The 16,094-nt window shown below is 42.6% G+C and overlaps 1 protein-coding gene across 4 annotated transcripts; it reads left to right on the top strand.

Moving 5' to 3' along the window:
- Positions 1–361: 361 nt before the first annotated feature.
- On the top strand, positions 362–16,072 carry Mpv17l (MPV17 mitochondrial inner membrane protein like). 4 transcript variants are annotated; one of them, XR_006850880.2, is made up of 5 exons: positions 362–744; positions 4,073–4,143; positions 4,674–4,829; positions 10,121–10,150; positions 10,347–10,439. XR_006850880.2 is itself a non-coding variant. In XM_046439968.2 (4 exons), exons 1-4 carry the CDS (start codon positions 443–445, stop codon positions 10,524–10,526), a joined length of 528 nt encoding a protein of 175 aa, XP_046295924.1. In that variant the 5' UTR covers positions 363–442; the 3' UTR covers positions 10,527–16,072. The 4 variants fall into 4 exon arrangements, 3 of the variants coding, with proteins under 3 accessions (XP_046296036.1, XP_046295924.1, XP_046295847.1); XM_046439968.2 differs by lacking the exon at positions 4,674–4,829 and having other exon boundaries at positions 363–689; positions 10,347–16,072; XM_046439891.2 differs by lacking the exon at positions 4,674–4,829 and having other exon boundaries at positions 364–744; positions 10,347–16,072.
- Positions 16,073–16,094: the final 22 nt, after the last annotated feature.

Below are 16,094 nucleotides of genomic sequence, written 5' to 3'. Positions count from 1 at the left end.
TTAAATGTCTTTTAGCATATTCACACAGTCCTGCAAACCATCGCCCGGGTCTGATTACAAAACGTGTTGGTCACTCTTAAAAAGAACCCCAAGACCCGGTAGCAGTCCCTTTTTGTTCTCACATGGCCCAGCCCTGACCACGACTAATCTACCTTCTGTCAGTCTGGATTTGCCTATTCTGGAGATTTCATGCAAATGGACTCTAGCGCTGCGCAGACCAGGCGCTTTCCAAATGCTCAGCCCCCACGATGGCCAGCGGCCTCGGGATTGGACGCGCGGGCTGGGCGTGCGCGGGGCGCCCAATCGCTCTCGAGCATCCGGAGGAGGCAGGTGGAGGTGGAGGTGGAGGTGGAGGTGGAGGTGGAGGTGCTGAGCTCGCGGGCGGCGGCCGAGGCGGTGCAGTTAGGCGGCTGGGCGGGTGCCCAGGCACCGGCATGGCTGGATGGTGGCGGGCGCTGCCGCGCGCGGCCCAGCGCTACCCGTGGCCCACCAACGTCCTGCTCTACGCCGGGCTCTTCTCGGCCGGCGACGCGCTCCAGCAGCGGCTGCGGGGCGGCCCGGCAGACTGGCGCCAGACGCGGCGCGTGGCCACCCTGGCCGTGACCTTCCACGCCAACTTCAACTACGTGTGGCTGCGCCTGCTGGAGCGCGCGCTGCCCGGCCGCGCGCCGCGCGTGGTCCTGACCAAGGTGCTGTGCGACCAGTTGTTCGGAGGGCCCATCGCCCTCTCGGCCTTCTACGTCGGTGAGGGGCCAGGGCAGGGTCCAGGGGACCGGGGTACTAGCGGGCCTGAGTGCCGAGATTAGGGTACTGGAGGCCCAGAAGGAGGTTAAAGGACTGAGGGGGCGGAGGATCGTTGCGCACTGTTGCAGGGACGGAGCACTGAGGCAGAAGCGGGTTGCTCTGGAGGTGGGGACCAGGTTTGAAAGCCCTGGGGTGAGGACTGGAGGCTGGGAACCCGGGCTGAGGTGCCTGGGACTGGAAGTTGAGGTTTCTCAGAGAGAGGAATTAGGGAAGCCTGGGAGCTGGGGAGTCCAGTGGGCCACGGATCAGAGCAGAGGCGGTTTGGGCAGAGTTCAAGAGTGGGGCATAGGTTTGGGGTCCTTTCCTTAAACCCCAGCAACTGCACTCCCTGGAGGCTGCTGGAAAATTCATGCTCTGGGTCCAACACACCATCAAAGTGCTAGAGGACCCAGAACTGTGGGAAGCAGAGCAGGTGGAACCTGTCGCTGGGCCTAGTTGCCCAGAAAATCCACGCCCAGGGTCCTAGTCCTGCTTTGGTAACAAGATTTTCCATGGGGGTCTCACTCAGAATTTAAGGGGACTCTATACCTGCAAGGAAACCTTCTCTTCAGAAAATGTGCCAGCAGGTGGAAGGTCGGACTTTGGCGACCCTTGCCTGACCACCAAGAAATACAGAAGGGGTGGGTGGGTAGCTTATGTAGCCTCGATCCGGGCAGGTAACTGGGGAGGGACACTCATTTCTGAAGAAAATCTCTACAGTTTGCAACCTAACCTTGGTACTGGGAGTCACAAATTCCCTCCCAGATTGGGAGGGGACCTGTCTCAGTGGCTCAGTGACTCTTAAAACTGGTTGAGAGCAGGGAGCCACCAACTTGAGGAAACATCCCTGCCCCAAGGTCTTATTTAGGGAGGCCAACAGTAAAAACAGAACATAATCTTCTTTCAAAAACCAGATAAATTGCAGCCCAGCTTGGTGGCTACAGTCCCTACAGACGGCACAGGAATCATCAAAGACCTGGTTGCCTGTTGGAGTCTCAGCAAACCTCTGGTGGATGGGGTCAGTGGGATGGGGAGACTAGACAGCCTGAGAGCAGGGGCCTCCTGATTTTATTGGACGATCTGTGCCTGGTCCCACAGTGGGCCTTCCCAACCAAGTTTGCAAATAGGTTCCTGTGCCTGTGAGTACAGTGGCCTTACACTGGTGAAGGGGGTGTGTGTGTGTCAGGATTTGATTTAATCTTCAACCAATGAAGCAGGTACTCTCCTTATTCTCATCTTACAAATAGTGATTCACCCCAGAGACCACATCTTTGGGCTGTCAATCATGTTCTTGATCTTGAGACCCTGATGGTGAGCTGTTGTCTGTCTGAGGTCAGAAAAAGCTAAGTCTCAGTGGTTTTGGTCTTTTGTGATTGAGGCCTGAGGGCCCTGGTAGAGACTCCTGCTCAGATTGCTGTTTTGCTTTGGTTTTTGATTTCTCCTCCATTTTCCCTCTCTTCATGTTACAACAAAGAGGGAAGGCAGGAGGGGTGAGTTGGATGCTTGTTGAAGGTGTTACTTGGAAATTGCCTAAGTCTGATGATGTTTTGTGCCAGGACCACCTTGGGGAGGCAGAGTACTGACGGTTTTGAGGTCTGGCTTGGAATTGGACAGCTAGGTTGGACTCCACCGTTATTAGCCTCCCTAATCTTTTTTCCTTCTTTTAGCCTTACCTACTTTGGAGAATTGTTAGGAGGGTCAGGTGAAATGGTACACAGGAAGTGCATAGCATTTAACTAATGCTGGGCAAGTGGAACACAGTATTACCAATATTTTTTTGCTGGGTTTTCTTTTGATTCTTGTTCTAAGAATCTCCTGCAGTTGACTAATAAGTCTCTGATTTTCCCTTCTTGGTAATCAGGGTTGGGGGAGAATTTTTAAATCACACTGATTTTTATACCCTTCCTAAGAGAGTCTTCCCATCCCCAAATTTCTTTCCAGGGATGATGAAGTAGTTTTCAGGAAGGTTAAATTGATACCCTGCATTAAATAATACCCTGATTAGAATAATACTAATGGGAAATTTGTAGTTGCTAGAATATCCAGAGTCTACCAGCCTTTTTAAAATGAATAACATTAGGGTAGTGATGTAGCTCAGTGGTAGAGCATGTGTTTAGCATGCATTAAAAAAAAAGAAAAAAAAAGGAGGAGCTGGGGTTGTGGCTCAGTGGTAGTGCGCTTGCCTAGCATGTGTGAGGCACTGGGTTTGATTCTCAGAACTGCATATAAATAAATAAAATAAAGGTCCATCGACAACTAAAAAATATTTTTTTAAAAAAAGGAAATTTAAAAATTTTCAGCATTTCACAAAATGTTTGAAAACCTCACTGACAGGTTCATTATATTAATGCTACTTTGTATGTGTGTGTGGATTCTTACCATTTTTTTATTGAAAAAAAATTTGTTCTGCTATAAACTGTTATTCTAACAACTGTTATTCTAACTTTGTATTTGCCATTACTTTAAAATTTATCTAGTTTTTTTTTTTTTTTTTGTACATGGGATTGAACCTGGGGCCTAGAACATATTGGGCAATCGTTGAGCTAATCCCCACACCTTTTTATTTCAAGACAGGATCTTGCTAAATTGCCCAGGCTGGCCTCAAACTTGAGATCCTCCTGCCTCAGGCTCCCTAGTGGCTGGTAGTATAGGAGTGTGCCACGGGGCTGGGCCACCATTTATCTAGTTTTGAAATGAAGATTATGTTCTGTTTTCACTGTTGGATCAAAAGGAATATATTGAGTGAGTGATTATGGCTGGTTACTTTGAATATGGGAATGGAAAACTTGAATAAGAACTGTTTTACAGTAATATTTTACCTGGATCTGTAAAAAAAAAATTAAAAAAATTTTTTTGTACCATGGGTTGAACTCAGGGGCACTCAAACATTGAGCCACATCACTAGCCCTATTTTGTATTTTATTTAGAGACAGGGTCTCACTGAGTTGCTTAGTGCCTCACTTTTGCTGAGGCTGGCTTTGAACTTGTGCTCCTCTGCACCTGGCTAAAAAAAAAAAAAAAGTTTTTTTTCCAGTGCTGGGGATCACAGCCAGGGCCTTGTACACAGTAGTCCAGAAACATTCCATTCAGGACTGGAGCAGAATTTTTAAATTACACTGATTTTTATACCCTTCCTAAGAGAGTCCCCCCATCCCCAAATTTCTTTCCAGGGATGATGAAGTAATTTTCAGGAAGGCTAAATTGATACCCTACATTTAAATTTTGATTAGAATAATACTGAGGTACACCCCATCCCTAAAATTCTTTCTGTGTGTGCTTCTGTACATAGGTATGAGCATTCTTCAGGAAAAGGATGACGTACTTTTGGACCTGAAACAGAAATTTTGGAATACGTATAAGGTAAGACAGGTTTTTGAAATTGTATTTGCAGATTTTTAACATTAAGTACGTTTTAGTAAAACTATTTTTAAATTAGGGTTCCAATTTTGATTGGTCCAGTATCTCTATCAATACTTTGACAGAAGTCTTGAATTTTTTTTTCTGTCTCTTTTTTTCCCCAGGACTAAGGATTTTGAACCCAGGCCCTTGTGTATGCTAGGCAAGTGCTCTTCTGCTGAGCTACGTCCCCAGCCCTTTTGATTTTTTACTGGGAAACCAGATCTCTCTAAGTTGCTGGGGATAGCCTCAAACTTATGATCCCCCTGCCTCAGCCTCCCTAGTTGCTGGGATTAAGGCACGCATTAAATATTTTCAAATTGTTGTTTATATTTTATTTTTTCTTTCTTTATCTTTTCGTGGTGCTGGGGATCAAACCTAGGACCTTGTGCCTGTGAGGCAATATATCCCCAGCCCTATGTTTTCTTTCTTTCTTTTTTTCTTTCTTCCTTTCTTCCTTACTTTCTTACTTTCTTTTTTTTTTTTTCCTGCAATGGGGTCTGGCTGTGTTGCTCCAGCTGGTCTCAGACTCCTGGGCTCAAGTGATCCTCCTGTTAGCTGGGACTACAGCCGTGCACCACTGTACCTGATGGGAATTTGTTCTGACAGCTGATTGGGAAGAGACTTAGGGCTGTCTTTGCTTCTCATGGGTAGAAAAGAATCTCTTTAATTTAGTTAACATTCATGATGATCGGGGGCTTTATCATATTTCTGATCATGAGTGATCACAATTTATTTTGTAAATTTCAGAGGCTATCTGCAAAGTAGAAATTGGAGAATGTGAGTGGCTTTAATGAAATTGTTCCCACATTCAGAGCCAGTGTTTCCAGTTGTGCCTTCTGCTGAGTCCTTGTGAAAAGAACCTTCTTAATGCCACAGAGGTATTTACAGAGAAGGATGATGTTTCCCAGGTTTCTCCCTAGGCTTGGAGCAAGTCTCCTGCTGTGCTGTTTGCTCAGTACAAATGCATACAATCCAGCCCCGCACACATTTCATTCATTTATTCAATAAAAATCTGTTGAACACGATCCTAAGGCTTGGCAAAATCAGGGATATTTTTCATCTCTTGCCCAGAGCAGGTTTGATTCTATTAATAACAATAAGATAAAATTTCAGAATTCCAGAATATATGCAGACGGGCCTCATGTTTCAGATGTATTTAGTTCTCCATCAAAAGCAGTGTCAAGGGGTGAGGGATGGAGCAGGTTTCTGGCTGGAGCAACCGTATGTGTAGTGTGTCTTCATATGACATAGGACATGGAGGAAGGGGAGCCAATCAGAGAAAATAAGATAGGTTCAGTTTGGGAAATGTTGAATTTCAGATACTTTGGTCTATTGTGAGGTTTCTACTACACAGAAGAGAGTTCAGAGCTAGTGGTATTAGACATAGGAGAAATTGGCTGCAAACTGGGCTCTTGATTCGAGTTTGATCAATGAAACTAATAGTACAAAGTGTTTGCAGTCAGAAGTATTCACAAAGAATCCGCCACAAAGGGCTATCTTGACTCCAAGTGGTAGTGTGAGTATTGGTTGTAAAGAAGCCACTTCTCTGCCCAATCCATGCTCTTTCTTTCTATATTTTTTGGTGCTGGGGACAAAACCCAGGGGCACTTTACCACTGAACCACATCCCCTGCTCTTTTTATTTTGGGACAGGGCCTTGCTAAGTTGCTGAGGCTGGTCTTGAACTTGTGATCCCTTGCCTCAGCCTCCCCCCTCATGGGGATAATAAAGGGGGATGCCACCACACCCCACTCCAGTCTGTGTTCTTTAGATGGAAATGGGAAGGATGTGACTACTATATTTGTTGTTCATGTATAAGTAGTCCTTGAGTCTTTTGGTTTGTTTTTTCACTTTGTGCACAGAGGGCATGCAATTTCAGTCTCCTTTCACCGGCTGCAGTATTGGGGCTCAAATGTATTCTCTCTTAGAAGTCAATCTGAGCTGGGCACAGTGGTGCACACCTGTAATCCCAGCAGCTTGGGAGCCTGAGGCAGGAGGATCAAGAATTCAAACCCAGCCTCAACAAAAGTAAGGCACTAAGCAACTCAGTGAGACCCTGTCTCCAAATAAAATACAAAATAGGGCTGGGGATGAGGCTCAGTGGTTGAGTGCCCCTGAGTTCAGTTGTTGGTACCAAAAACAAAACAAGTCAATTTGATATTACATTCTTCTCTTGTGTAGTTTATAGTTTTTGTATAGTTGCTAAGTTGCTGAGGCTGAGACTTTGAACTTGTGATTCTCCTGCCTCACCCTTGCCCATGCCTGCTGGGATTAGAGGCATGCACCTTCATGCCCTGTTGGACACTGATTTTCTTTCTTTCTTTTTTGGTACTGGGGAGTGAATCCAGGAGTGCTCAACCACTGAGCCACACCCCCAGCCTTTTTTTGTATTTTTAAATTTAGAGACAGGGTCTCACTCACTGAGTTACTTAGGGCCTCATTAAGTTGCTGAGGTTGACTTTGAACTTGAGATTCTCCTCCAGAGCAGCTGGGATTACGGGCATATACCACCACACCCATCTGCCACTGATTTTATTGACATAACATGGTGCCATCAGTGCTCAAACTTTGGTGTCTAACATCATTCCTTATAAAAAAAGAATGAATGAGGACTCCTTAAAGAAATGACTGGTTCCAAGACTAGGGAAGGGCAGGTACAAGGTACAAGGTATTAGTTAAGCCTGGAACATCTCGTTATACCAGAATGTAAGGAAGTTTTTTTTTTTGTTTTTTTAAAATTTAGGATTGAACCCAGAAGGGCTTAACCACATCCCCATTCATCAGGGACATTTCCTATTTTCTGAGCCTTTTGTTTTTCAATCTATTATGACATTGCTATCTCTGAAGAATTCTTCAGGACTGTAGAATACAGGACTGTATTCTTCCCCAGCCCTTTTTATTTTGAGACAGGGTCTCACTAAGTTGCTGAGGCTGGCCCCAAACTTGGGATCCTCCTACCTCAGCCTCCCAAGTTGCTGGACTTACAGGCATGCATCACCTTACCTGTCAGGAAGTAGATTTTTTCAAAAAGAAAAAAAAGGTGCAGCACAGCACAAGGACGTAGGAGCCAGCTTGAAGGGCCTCCCACTGGCTAAATCTGGGGCACTTGAGCACCAAAAATAATTAAACAGAGTAATGGATTATAAAACATAGAAAGAAGTAGGAAATCCTGAGTCCATACGGATAATAAAGAGAGAAATACCTGGGAGAGCAGAATGCTGAGCAGCAGCGGGTCAAATGGGGGACTACTGCTGGGGGTGGAAGCTTACCATGTGGCAGCCCATCACAACAGGACAGTGGGTCAGACAGAATCAACTGGAGGCAGAGAATCCACCCATAGGGAGGAGGATATCCTGAAGGGGACGGGCTCCTGTTTGAATGGTCTTTGGTGCCTCCCTACAGGTTACATTATTGCTACCCATGATAGTTTCAAGGGTAAAAGAAGGGCAACTGTACAGTGGCAAAACTGGACACCACGAGCAGTGATCAAAATGAACATCTCTGATCAGTGGCAGGTGGGCATCATGCGCCTTCTGATGGGATAACTCGAGGACATGACACCACCCACATGCAGCGTTCCAGCCAGGAATTATAACCCAAATCTAATCATGAGGAAACACAGACAAACCTCCCCATATTAAAATATTTGTTTTTATTCTAAGAGAAGGCAAGACTTTACTCTTCAGAGATAGCAATGTCATAATAGTTTTTTGTTTTTTTTTTAATGTCCCTAATCAATGGAACTAATGGGACACGGCAAGTACATGCAATTCCTCATCCTAAACTAGATCACGTACCATAAGGAAAAGAAATGACATGAAGGGACTGGGGTTGTAGCTCAGTGGTAGGTCACTTGCCTTGCATGTGTGAGGCACTGGGTTTGAATCTCAGTGCCACATAAAAATAAATAAACAAAGATATTGTGTCCCTGAAGGCCCTTACATGGCCAATTGGAAAAATGGGATATGGACTGCCACCCCCATCCAGTGCGGGCAGCTGAACTAAAGTCACTCGTGTGAACTCGGGGTGTTGCAAAATACCACACAGACACAGAATACCTTTTATAAGCTTCAGGACGGCTTTCTCTGGCTCCTGGCCTCAGGCTCCACCAAAGGGGGACAAGAGAAGGTCACGAGAGGCTGCCAGAAAGAGAGAGAGAGAGAGAGAGAGCGCACACTTTGGAAGTGGGCTTTTATTTGGGGGAACACTGTTTCTTAGAACATTCTACCCAAAAAAGGTAGAAGGGGTAGGATTACAAAGGAACAGGTGAGTGTAACTTAGCCCCCGTGGGTGACACCTACTCCTGGAGCCACTCCTTGTTATCCAAGCTGGGGTAATGCCCAAGTTACTGTGACCTGGCACTACTGTGCCCTACTGAAAGCAATAATTCTCAGAATCCCGTACATCAGGACTTAAAGGCACGTCATCCAGGGCGGCTCCCACAATGGACAATATATAAAGCATGGTCATTGGTAACTTTATTGAAATCGATAACTATATAACCTATAGAATTGTGGTGATATAAAAGAACATCCTAATTCTAAGGAAATAGATACTTAAGTATCCAGGGGTAAGGGGCAATTCTATGTACAGCATCCTCTCAGATGATCCACAAAACCATATCAGACAGATGCATGCATGCAAGTAGCCTGGAGAGGGGCGTGCATGGGCGGGGGCACGGAGGGATGGAGGCATGGAACACCAATTAATAAAGCAAATGGGACAAAGTGTTAAAAAAATAGGTGAATTTGGGTAAAGAATACAGGAATGTTCTTTAGACTATTCTTTCCTTCCTTCCTTCCTTTCTTCCTTCCTTCCTTCCTTCTTTTCTTTTCTTCTCTTTCTTTCTTTCTACCAGGGATTGAACTCAAGGACACTCAACCACTGAGCCCCATCCCCAGCCCTATTTTGTATTTTATTTAGAAACAGGGCCTCACTGAGTTGCTTAGTGCCTGACTGTTGCTGAGGCTGGCTTTGAACTCTTAATCCTCCTGCCTCAGCCTCCCTAGCTGCTGGGATTACAGGTGTGTACCACTGAGCCCAGCTTACTTAGACTATTCTTGTTAGTTTTTGTAAGTTTGAAATTATTTCCAAATACATATATATTTTTAACTATAAAAGGTGAGCCAGGAGGCTGAGGTTGTAGAGCACTTGCCTGGTGTGTGAGAGGCATTGGGTTCAATTCTCAACACTGCATATAAATAAATAAACAAACAAACAAACAAATAAATAAATAAATAAAATAGAGGTCCATCAACATCTAAAAAAAGTTTTAAAAAAGATGATCCGGTGCAGTGGCTCAGACTTTTAATCCAGGTGACACAGGAGGCTGAGGCAGGAAGATCACACAAGTTCAAGGTCAGCCTCAGCAACTTAGTGAGGCCCTAAGCAACTTAGTGAGATTGTTTCAAAATAAAAAAATAAAAAGGGCTGGGGATGTGGCTCAGTGGTTAAGCACCCTTGGGTTCAATCCCTGGTACCCCCCCCCCCAAAAAAAAAAGAAAAAGAAAGAAGAAGTCAAGCCATATTTGAATGGGTTTAGCCTTCGAGAATTATTTTTTGCTACTTTACAAAAATACTTTGTTAAATTCTCAAATGGACATATACTTTAAATATAAAATATGTATTACATGTAATATATATTAATGTAAAAGTACATAGTATATCTTTGGTTTGCAACTGTTTAGTTTAGAAACTTCAGAAAATATAAACAAGTAAAAAAAGAAAGTACACCTGAAATGGGAACAGTCAAGAAAGAAAGAAAGAAGCGAATAGAGAAAGAAAGAAAAAAGGAAGAAAAGAGTAATCTGAATTTAATCGGCTTAGTCTGATACAGTGTACCACCTGGGCATTTTGTCTTCCTCATATTTCTTGTTCTTTTATAGAATTGTGTGTGTGAGATTGAAACAGCATTGTAATCAGGTTTTTCCTTATTCCAGACAGGTCTGATGTACTGGCCTTTTGTACAGGTGAGTTTCAAACTCCTTGGAACCTCGGGCTGGGGTGTAGCTCCGTGGGAGGGGGCTTGCCTGGCATGTCTGAGGTCTGGGGTTTGATCCCTAGCTCTGCCAAAACAAAACCCCAAATAGACAAATAAACAAAACCACTCAGAATGCGAACCCTGCCTCTGACTTGTGGAGCCCTTACAGACTCTCTCTGTTCCAGCTGACCAACTTCGGCCTGGTTCCCGTCCACTGGAGGACAGCTTACACTGGACTCTGTGGTTTCCTCTGGGCCACCTTCCTCTGCTTTTCCCAGCAGAGCGGCGATGGCACCTTGCAGTCGGCATTCGCCTTCCTTCACAGAAAAGAGGCCGATGTGGGAGGAAGGCGCCCAGGGAAGTGAGGAGGCAGGGCCCCCCTTAATGGGACTACCTTTTGTTCCCAAAGTGCACTGAATTCCCTGCAGAGAAAGCATTTCATTCATCAGGTCTGAGCTCCATTTTGAAGAATCGCACTTCTGTAGACCCAATTGCTTTTAAATGATCCATGGTTCCTTTAAATTTCATCCAGAACTTCTCCCCCAGTTCTACTCTGAAAATCCTACTTCTCTAAAGCTTTTGCTTTCCTGGTATTTTGGCTAAAATTGACTACAGTGGCAAAAGGGCATTTTAGAATTATTAATATTTCTGTTCTAATATTTTAGTCCTGTTGAGTTCAGAGACCCCAGTGCTACTTGTTTATATCTCTATTTTAAAATCTCAGGTTGTCTCCTAAACACTTTTGGATCAGATTACCTTTTATATCAAATATAGCCCTGACAGTGCATTTCTACTTACATAGAACTCAATCAAGGAGAAGACTGAATAATCAGATTTCCCCTCTGAAATACTCTAGAATAATTATTATGCTGATGTTTAAATTCTATAAGTACACTTTTATCATCAAAAAAGAATAGAGTATGATGAGCATTCCAAGCAATATTTTATTGATGTATTCTACTTTTATATCATAACATCTAAGTATACTTTTAGTTAATGTTTTTTACTTTTGAGCATATTCAATTGACTAAAACACCCCATTTCCTAGATATGTGAAATAAAATATTTGTCTTCTTAGTGAACTATATTGAATGAAAGTTCTAAAAAAAACTAATAATTTTTCTTCTCTGAGAGGAGAAACTTGAGTCCATACTGTACCAGGGAAAATAGTTACCCCAAATCTCACACAGGTGTTTTGTTTTTTCTTCTTGAAAGCTCCCTGGGTCAAATTCAAGGTCTTGCTCATGCTAACAAGCACTGCTGAGCTACACCCAGCTCACTGATGTATTTTTAAGATTCAGTGCTTTAAAATTAATATGTATACTTTAAAATAGGTGTGAGAAACTTGAGCCTGTCTTTCAAATTTATCCAGTATGTCTAACCTCAACACCAGCAGGTTTAAAAATTATGTGAATAACTGGGTATAGTCATGTGGACTGGTGTCCTAGTTATTCAGGAAGCTGAGGCAGGAGGACTCCTTGAGCCCAGTTTCAGCCACTTTCACTCAAGAGTTACCCCACAATTCTGTTGCTTCCAAAGGCCTGTTTCCCAATTTTCTAGATGTGAAGCCCTGAACTCTTTTTTTCTTTCTTTTTATTTTTTGGTACTGGAGATTTAACCCAAGGTGTTTTACCACTGAGCCACATTCCCATCCATTTTTGTTTGTTTGTTTTCTATTGAGAGACAGGGTTTCACTAAGTTGCTTAGGGCCTTGCTAAGTTGCCCAGGCTGACCTTGAACTTGTGATTCTCCTGTCTTAGCTGCCTGAGTTGCTGCGATTACAGGGTCTGCACCACCACACCTTGCCCCTGAACTCTTTTTTTTTTCCCCCTTAAAACTCCTAATTTATCTTGAGAATTTATATTTAAGATCAATTTAAGAATGTATTTGTAAATTTTTAAGCCTGTGATTTGTACAACTTGTAATATGTTTACATAATTCTTAAACATGTAACTTTTAAATATATATAATTTATTTGAATTAATAGTTGTTGATATATTTTACATTTGGGCAATACTAAGAAAGTTTCTAGATGGTTGAATTCTAAAACAATTTGTTATTTGCATTATTTCAAAAGTAGTTAATACAACAGAAAAGCCATTTGTTAACACAAAGCAAATCGTGTCATCAAAAAAGTGTATCCAGGATAATTATAATTAAGTACTACTCGTCAAAATTTTTGGACATCTAGTTTCCATCTGCAGTCTCCAGAGATCTGACCCTTTCCATAAAATTGAAAAATGGAGTCTTGGTGCGGGGTTTGGGGTGTGGGGGGTGGTAGCTTTCTTTCTCTGTGAATGGAGATGGGGTCTTGAAGGAGAAAGTATAGAGAAATAAGTATTTAGGGGCTGGGAGTGGGACTTGATGGTAGAGCATTTGCCCAGCATTTGGCTGGGTTTGGTCCCTAGCACTGCAAAAATGAAAAAAGAAAGGAAAAGCGAGAGGAAAAAATATACGTAGTGTCTAATGCAGAGAGAAATTTCCACTGACCATTCCTCAACTTTCAAAAAAATGTAGGTACTTTCATCCAGCTCACCTGTAGTTAAAAGTCATTCATAATTTGCACCTTATCAGTCTTTTTTGTAGGCAAATTAATAGAAGTCACAGGAGAGGTTGGGTATGTTTAAAATCTTCTAGCAAGTGTGACCGGCTTATCCTGCGACTTCCATATTTTTTCTCAAAATCTGTTCAGTTGGGTAATTTGGTGGATAGAGTAACTGATTATTTGTCTGCTGTAATGTCAGTAAATTTGGTAGTTACGGATCACACTGAATTTACTTCCGGGGAAGGAAGCTTTGGGAAGATTTAATTATTACTAGATGTGCAATGATGCTGTTTGGGCCAGAATAAGAAACTGTTTAATGAATGAAAGAAATGAAACCTACTAAAAGTTAGGGTTCAAAGGGGGAACGTTTTCATTAATGACTGTAATTTTGGTGAATCGAGGAAAAATTATTCTATCTCTTTCGGATTAAAACCCTAAAAAGAAATTTTACTTTGGCATTTTGGGTTGTGTCTCAATAGGGCCTTCACGTTCACTGTGTAGCTATACTTGACCAAATTAAATGTGGATAGTCTCCTTAATAGAGACAGATTACCGGGAATAATTTCTAACCCATGTGCCATCACTACATATTTTATTTGATTACTGTTTTTCTTCCAAAGTCCATCATCTTTTAGTATTCATTTGCAGCTATCCAAAAATATTTTTTGCTACATGGGTAATTTACTTGTAGTTCATTGAAATTTCATGTGAATTTCTTCAGAGTGTTTGCCAAAACAAATTATGGTCTAGAACAACCATAATATAGTTTAAGAGGCAGCTTTCATTTAAAATTAGGTTCATCTTCTGAGAATATTAAAAGTTAATGGATTTCTGTGCCTGGAGTTTTTGACTTTGGATTGACTTCATTTAATCCATTGTTACTCATGAGCTTTAGAACTAAATTGCCGAAAATGCAAACTATTGAAATATTTTCATTTAATATCGTTGGCAGCCCATAAGTGAAAAGGGAAATCTGGAGTTTAAAGATCAAGAGCATATGAAGAGATGTGAACAGAAAAAAATAATTAATAATATTTTTGGTACACATTCATTGAAAGCTTGTCTTTTTCTATTTTTGGTGTGTCTATCTTTCCTTAACTGAATATATATTTTTAAGAATTTTATTTTCCTTAACTGAATCTTTATTCATGCATCTCTTCCTTGCTCTGGGTGGACTCTCCACCAAAGCCCCCCTCTCCAGGGCTGGAGATGCGGCTCAGCATGTGTGAGCCCTGGGTTCTGTCCCCAGCACCCGCAAAGAAAACGCCCCAAACAAAAACAAAATGTGGATCGCACACCTGTCTCCGTTGCCAGTACTTGGACCATTCAAACACTCCAGGGTGGTAGAATAATGTCCCTAAGGTCAGGGGTCAGTACCCTAGTGATGGGGACAACCATGCATTAGAGAAGGTGGTACCCCCCCTCCCCTCTCCTTCCTCTGGGTGCCCCCTATCTCTGGCTGTAGTGCTCTCTCTTTCAAATTAGTCCTCGCTTCTTTTCCTTGCTCTCAAAACTCCTGTTGTCTTTCCTTTGGCTGATTTCAGCTACATGTTCCAAAAGTAGTCTTATTAAACTATTTTACTGTGATGTGTAGAAAAGCCTTTCTATATTATTTTTTTAATTTGTTCTTTTTAAATATTTATGATAGTAGAGTATATTTTGACACATACATGCATGGAATATAACTTATTCTAATGAGGATCTCATCCTTGTGGTTAGATTTTATTTTGTTATTGCTAATACAAACTTATCTTTGGATGGCTTTTCAGGAACTCATTCTGTGGGGAGAGGGGAGGTTATATTTTTTTGGCAGAAGACTCCCGGTACACTTTACATGATGCCATCCAATTTCTGTTGGATGAAAACCAGCCTGGCAAAGATCATTGCCATCATTGTGAATTTTTAGCAAAGTCTAGTCATTCTCTGTTTGAGTATCTGTCTTCCCTACCAGACCATGAGCTTGGAGGAAGAATATATTTCTTATTCATATTTGTATTTGAGGGGTTCTGCACAGGGTGGGCAGAGAGCAGAAACTCAGCAAGATTGTGAATGAATTTATGTAGTTTGTGGATTGTTTTTTCTGTCTAAAACTGAACGGATCACCCTTTCACTTTCATCTCCATATGCAGACAGCTATACTGTGTTAATCGCTGTACAGCCCTGACTTTCTCCAGCTGTAGCTCCCAGGGCCAGACAGTTGTTCTCTTGGAGGTGGAAATGGCTTGTGGGATTTGGATCTACAGCCCTGCTTGCATGTAACCCTCAGAAGAGCAACTTTTCATGTCTCTCCCCATCTCTACAAGACCAGGGTGTTGGTCTTTAAAAGTTGAATGGAAGCTGGTTGCAGTGGCACATACCTATAATCCCAGTGGCTCAGGAGGCTGAGACAGGAGGATCACAAGTTCAAAGCCAGCCTCAGCAGCTTAGGGAGGTCCTGTCTCAAAAAAAAAAGTGGGGGGCGGGGGGCCCTGGGATGTAGCCCAGTTGTTAAGCATCCCTGGGTTCAATCCTCAAAAAGAAGAGTTGAATGGAGCCAAGAATGGGGAATGTAGATCAGTGGTCGAGCCCTTGTTAGCATGCACACGGGCCTGGGTTCCATCCCCATCATTCCAAAAATAAATAAAAATTAAAAGTTGGATGGAATGGTAATGGGGTCTTCCCCAAACCACTAAATAGCCCTTGTGCATGTCTATCACTATTTAATAGTTCATGGTGCATACTAGGGCTTGTCTGAGTGATGACTGACAGATCACACCTGTTACACAATTGCAGGAACATTCCTCCCTGCGACCTCTGAAATCACAATAGTAGGTGCCTGCTTGTTCTTCCTCTTCTGCATTCACTCCATAGGACAAGAAAGTCCACATGACCTGAAGATGGAAATTGAGCCAGATAGCCAGACAGTGGCCAAATAATAGAATTGACTGCATTTCCACATTGGGTTGCTAATGGATGGAGTGTGTGCGCTATGAATTTGTGCCTGTTGGGGACTGAGAACTGGTTCCTGTTAAGTGGCAAACCTTCTACTACCACTGGAAGGCTACTGCAGGCTACCACAGTGCTATTCTTTACTTCTATACCAAGGTCAAATGCTTGGTATTTGACCTTGGTTCCTGCCATGTTGAATATTACCATTTAGTATTCATGATGAATGTTCTATATGCTTACTTTCTAATACTTGTATCAGTGTCCTGTTCCTCTGAGCCACGTGGCCAGAACGTTCTTTTCCTATTTCAAGTGGGAAGCATTGTAAAAGCAACACTAGTTGCTTCATTTTCGAGTTTAAATTTTATGTATCACTTATGGATATTAAAATGTTGATGTAGTATGACTGTGTATATAAAAAGTAAATGAATTTTAAGCAAATGATTGACTATTTTGTGTTATT

Source organism: Marmota monax, unplaced genomic scaffold (assembly GCF_021218885.2).
Source record: "Marmota monax isolate L192 unplaced genomic scaffold, Marmota_monax_Labrador192_F-V1.1 WCK01_AAM20220418_F8-fsc00035, whole genome shotgun sequence".
Lineage (NCBI taxonomy): Eukaryota > Metazoa > Chordata > Mammalia > Rodentia > Sciuridae > Marmota > Marmota monax.
This window is presented reverse-complemented; position numbering and strand designations above follow the sequence as displayed.

Bases quoted from the DNA above. Each gene is read 5' to 3' on its own strand.
- Mpv17l (XM_046439891.2), top strand. From the start codon at position 435: ATGGCTGGATGGTGGCGGGCGCTGCCGCGCGCGGCCCAGCGCTACCCG. The intron at 745-4,072 runs GTGAGGGGCCAG...TTCTGTACATAG, and splicing joins CCTCTCGGCCTTCTACGTCG to GTATGAGCATTCTTCAGGAA. The intron at 10,151-10,346 runs GTGAGTTTCAAA...TCTCTGTTCCAG, and splicing joins TGTACTGGCCTTTTGTACAG to CTGACCAACTTCGGCCTGGT.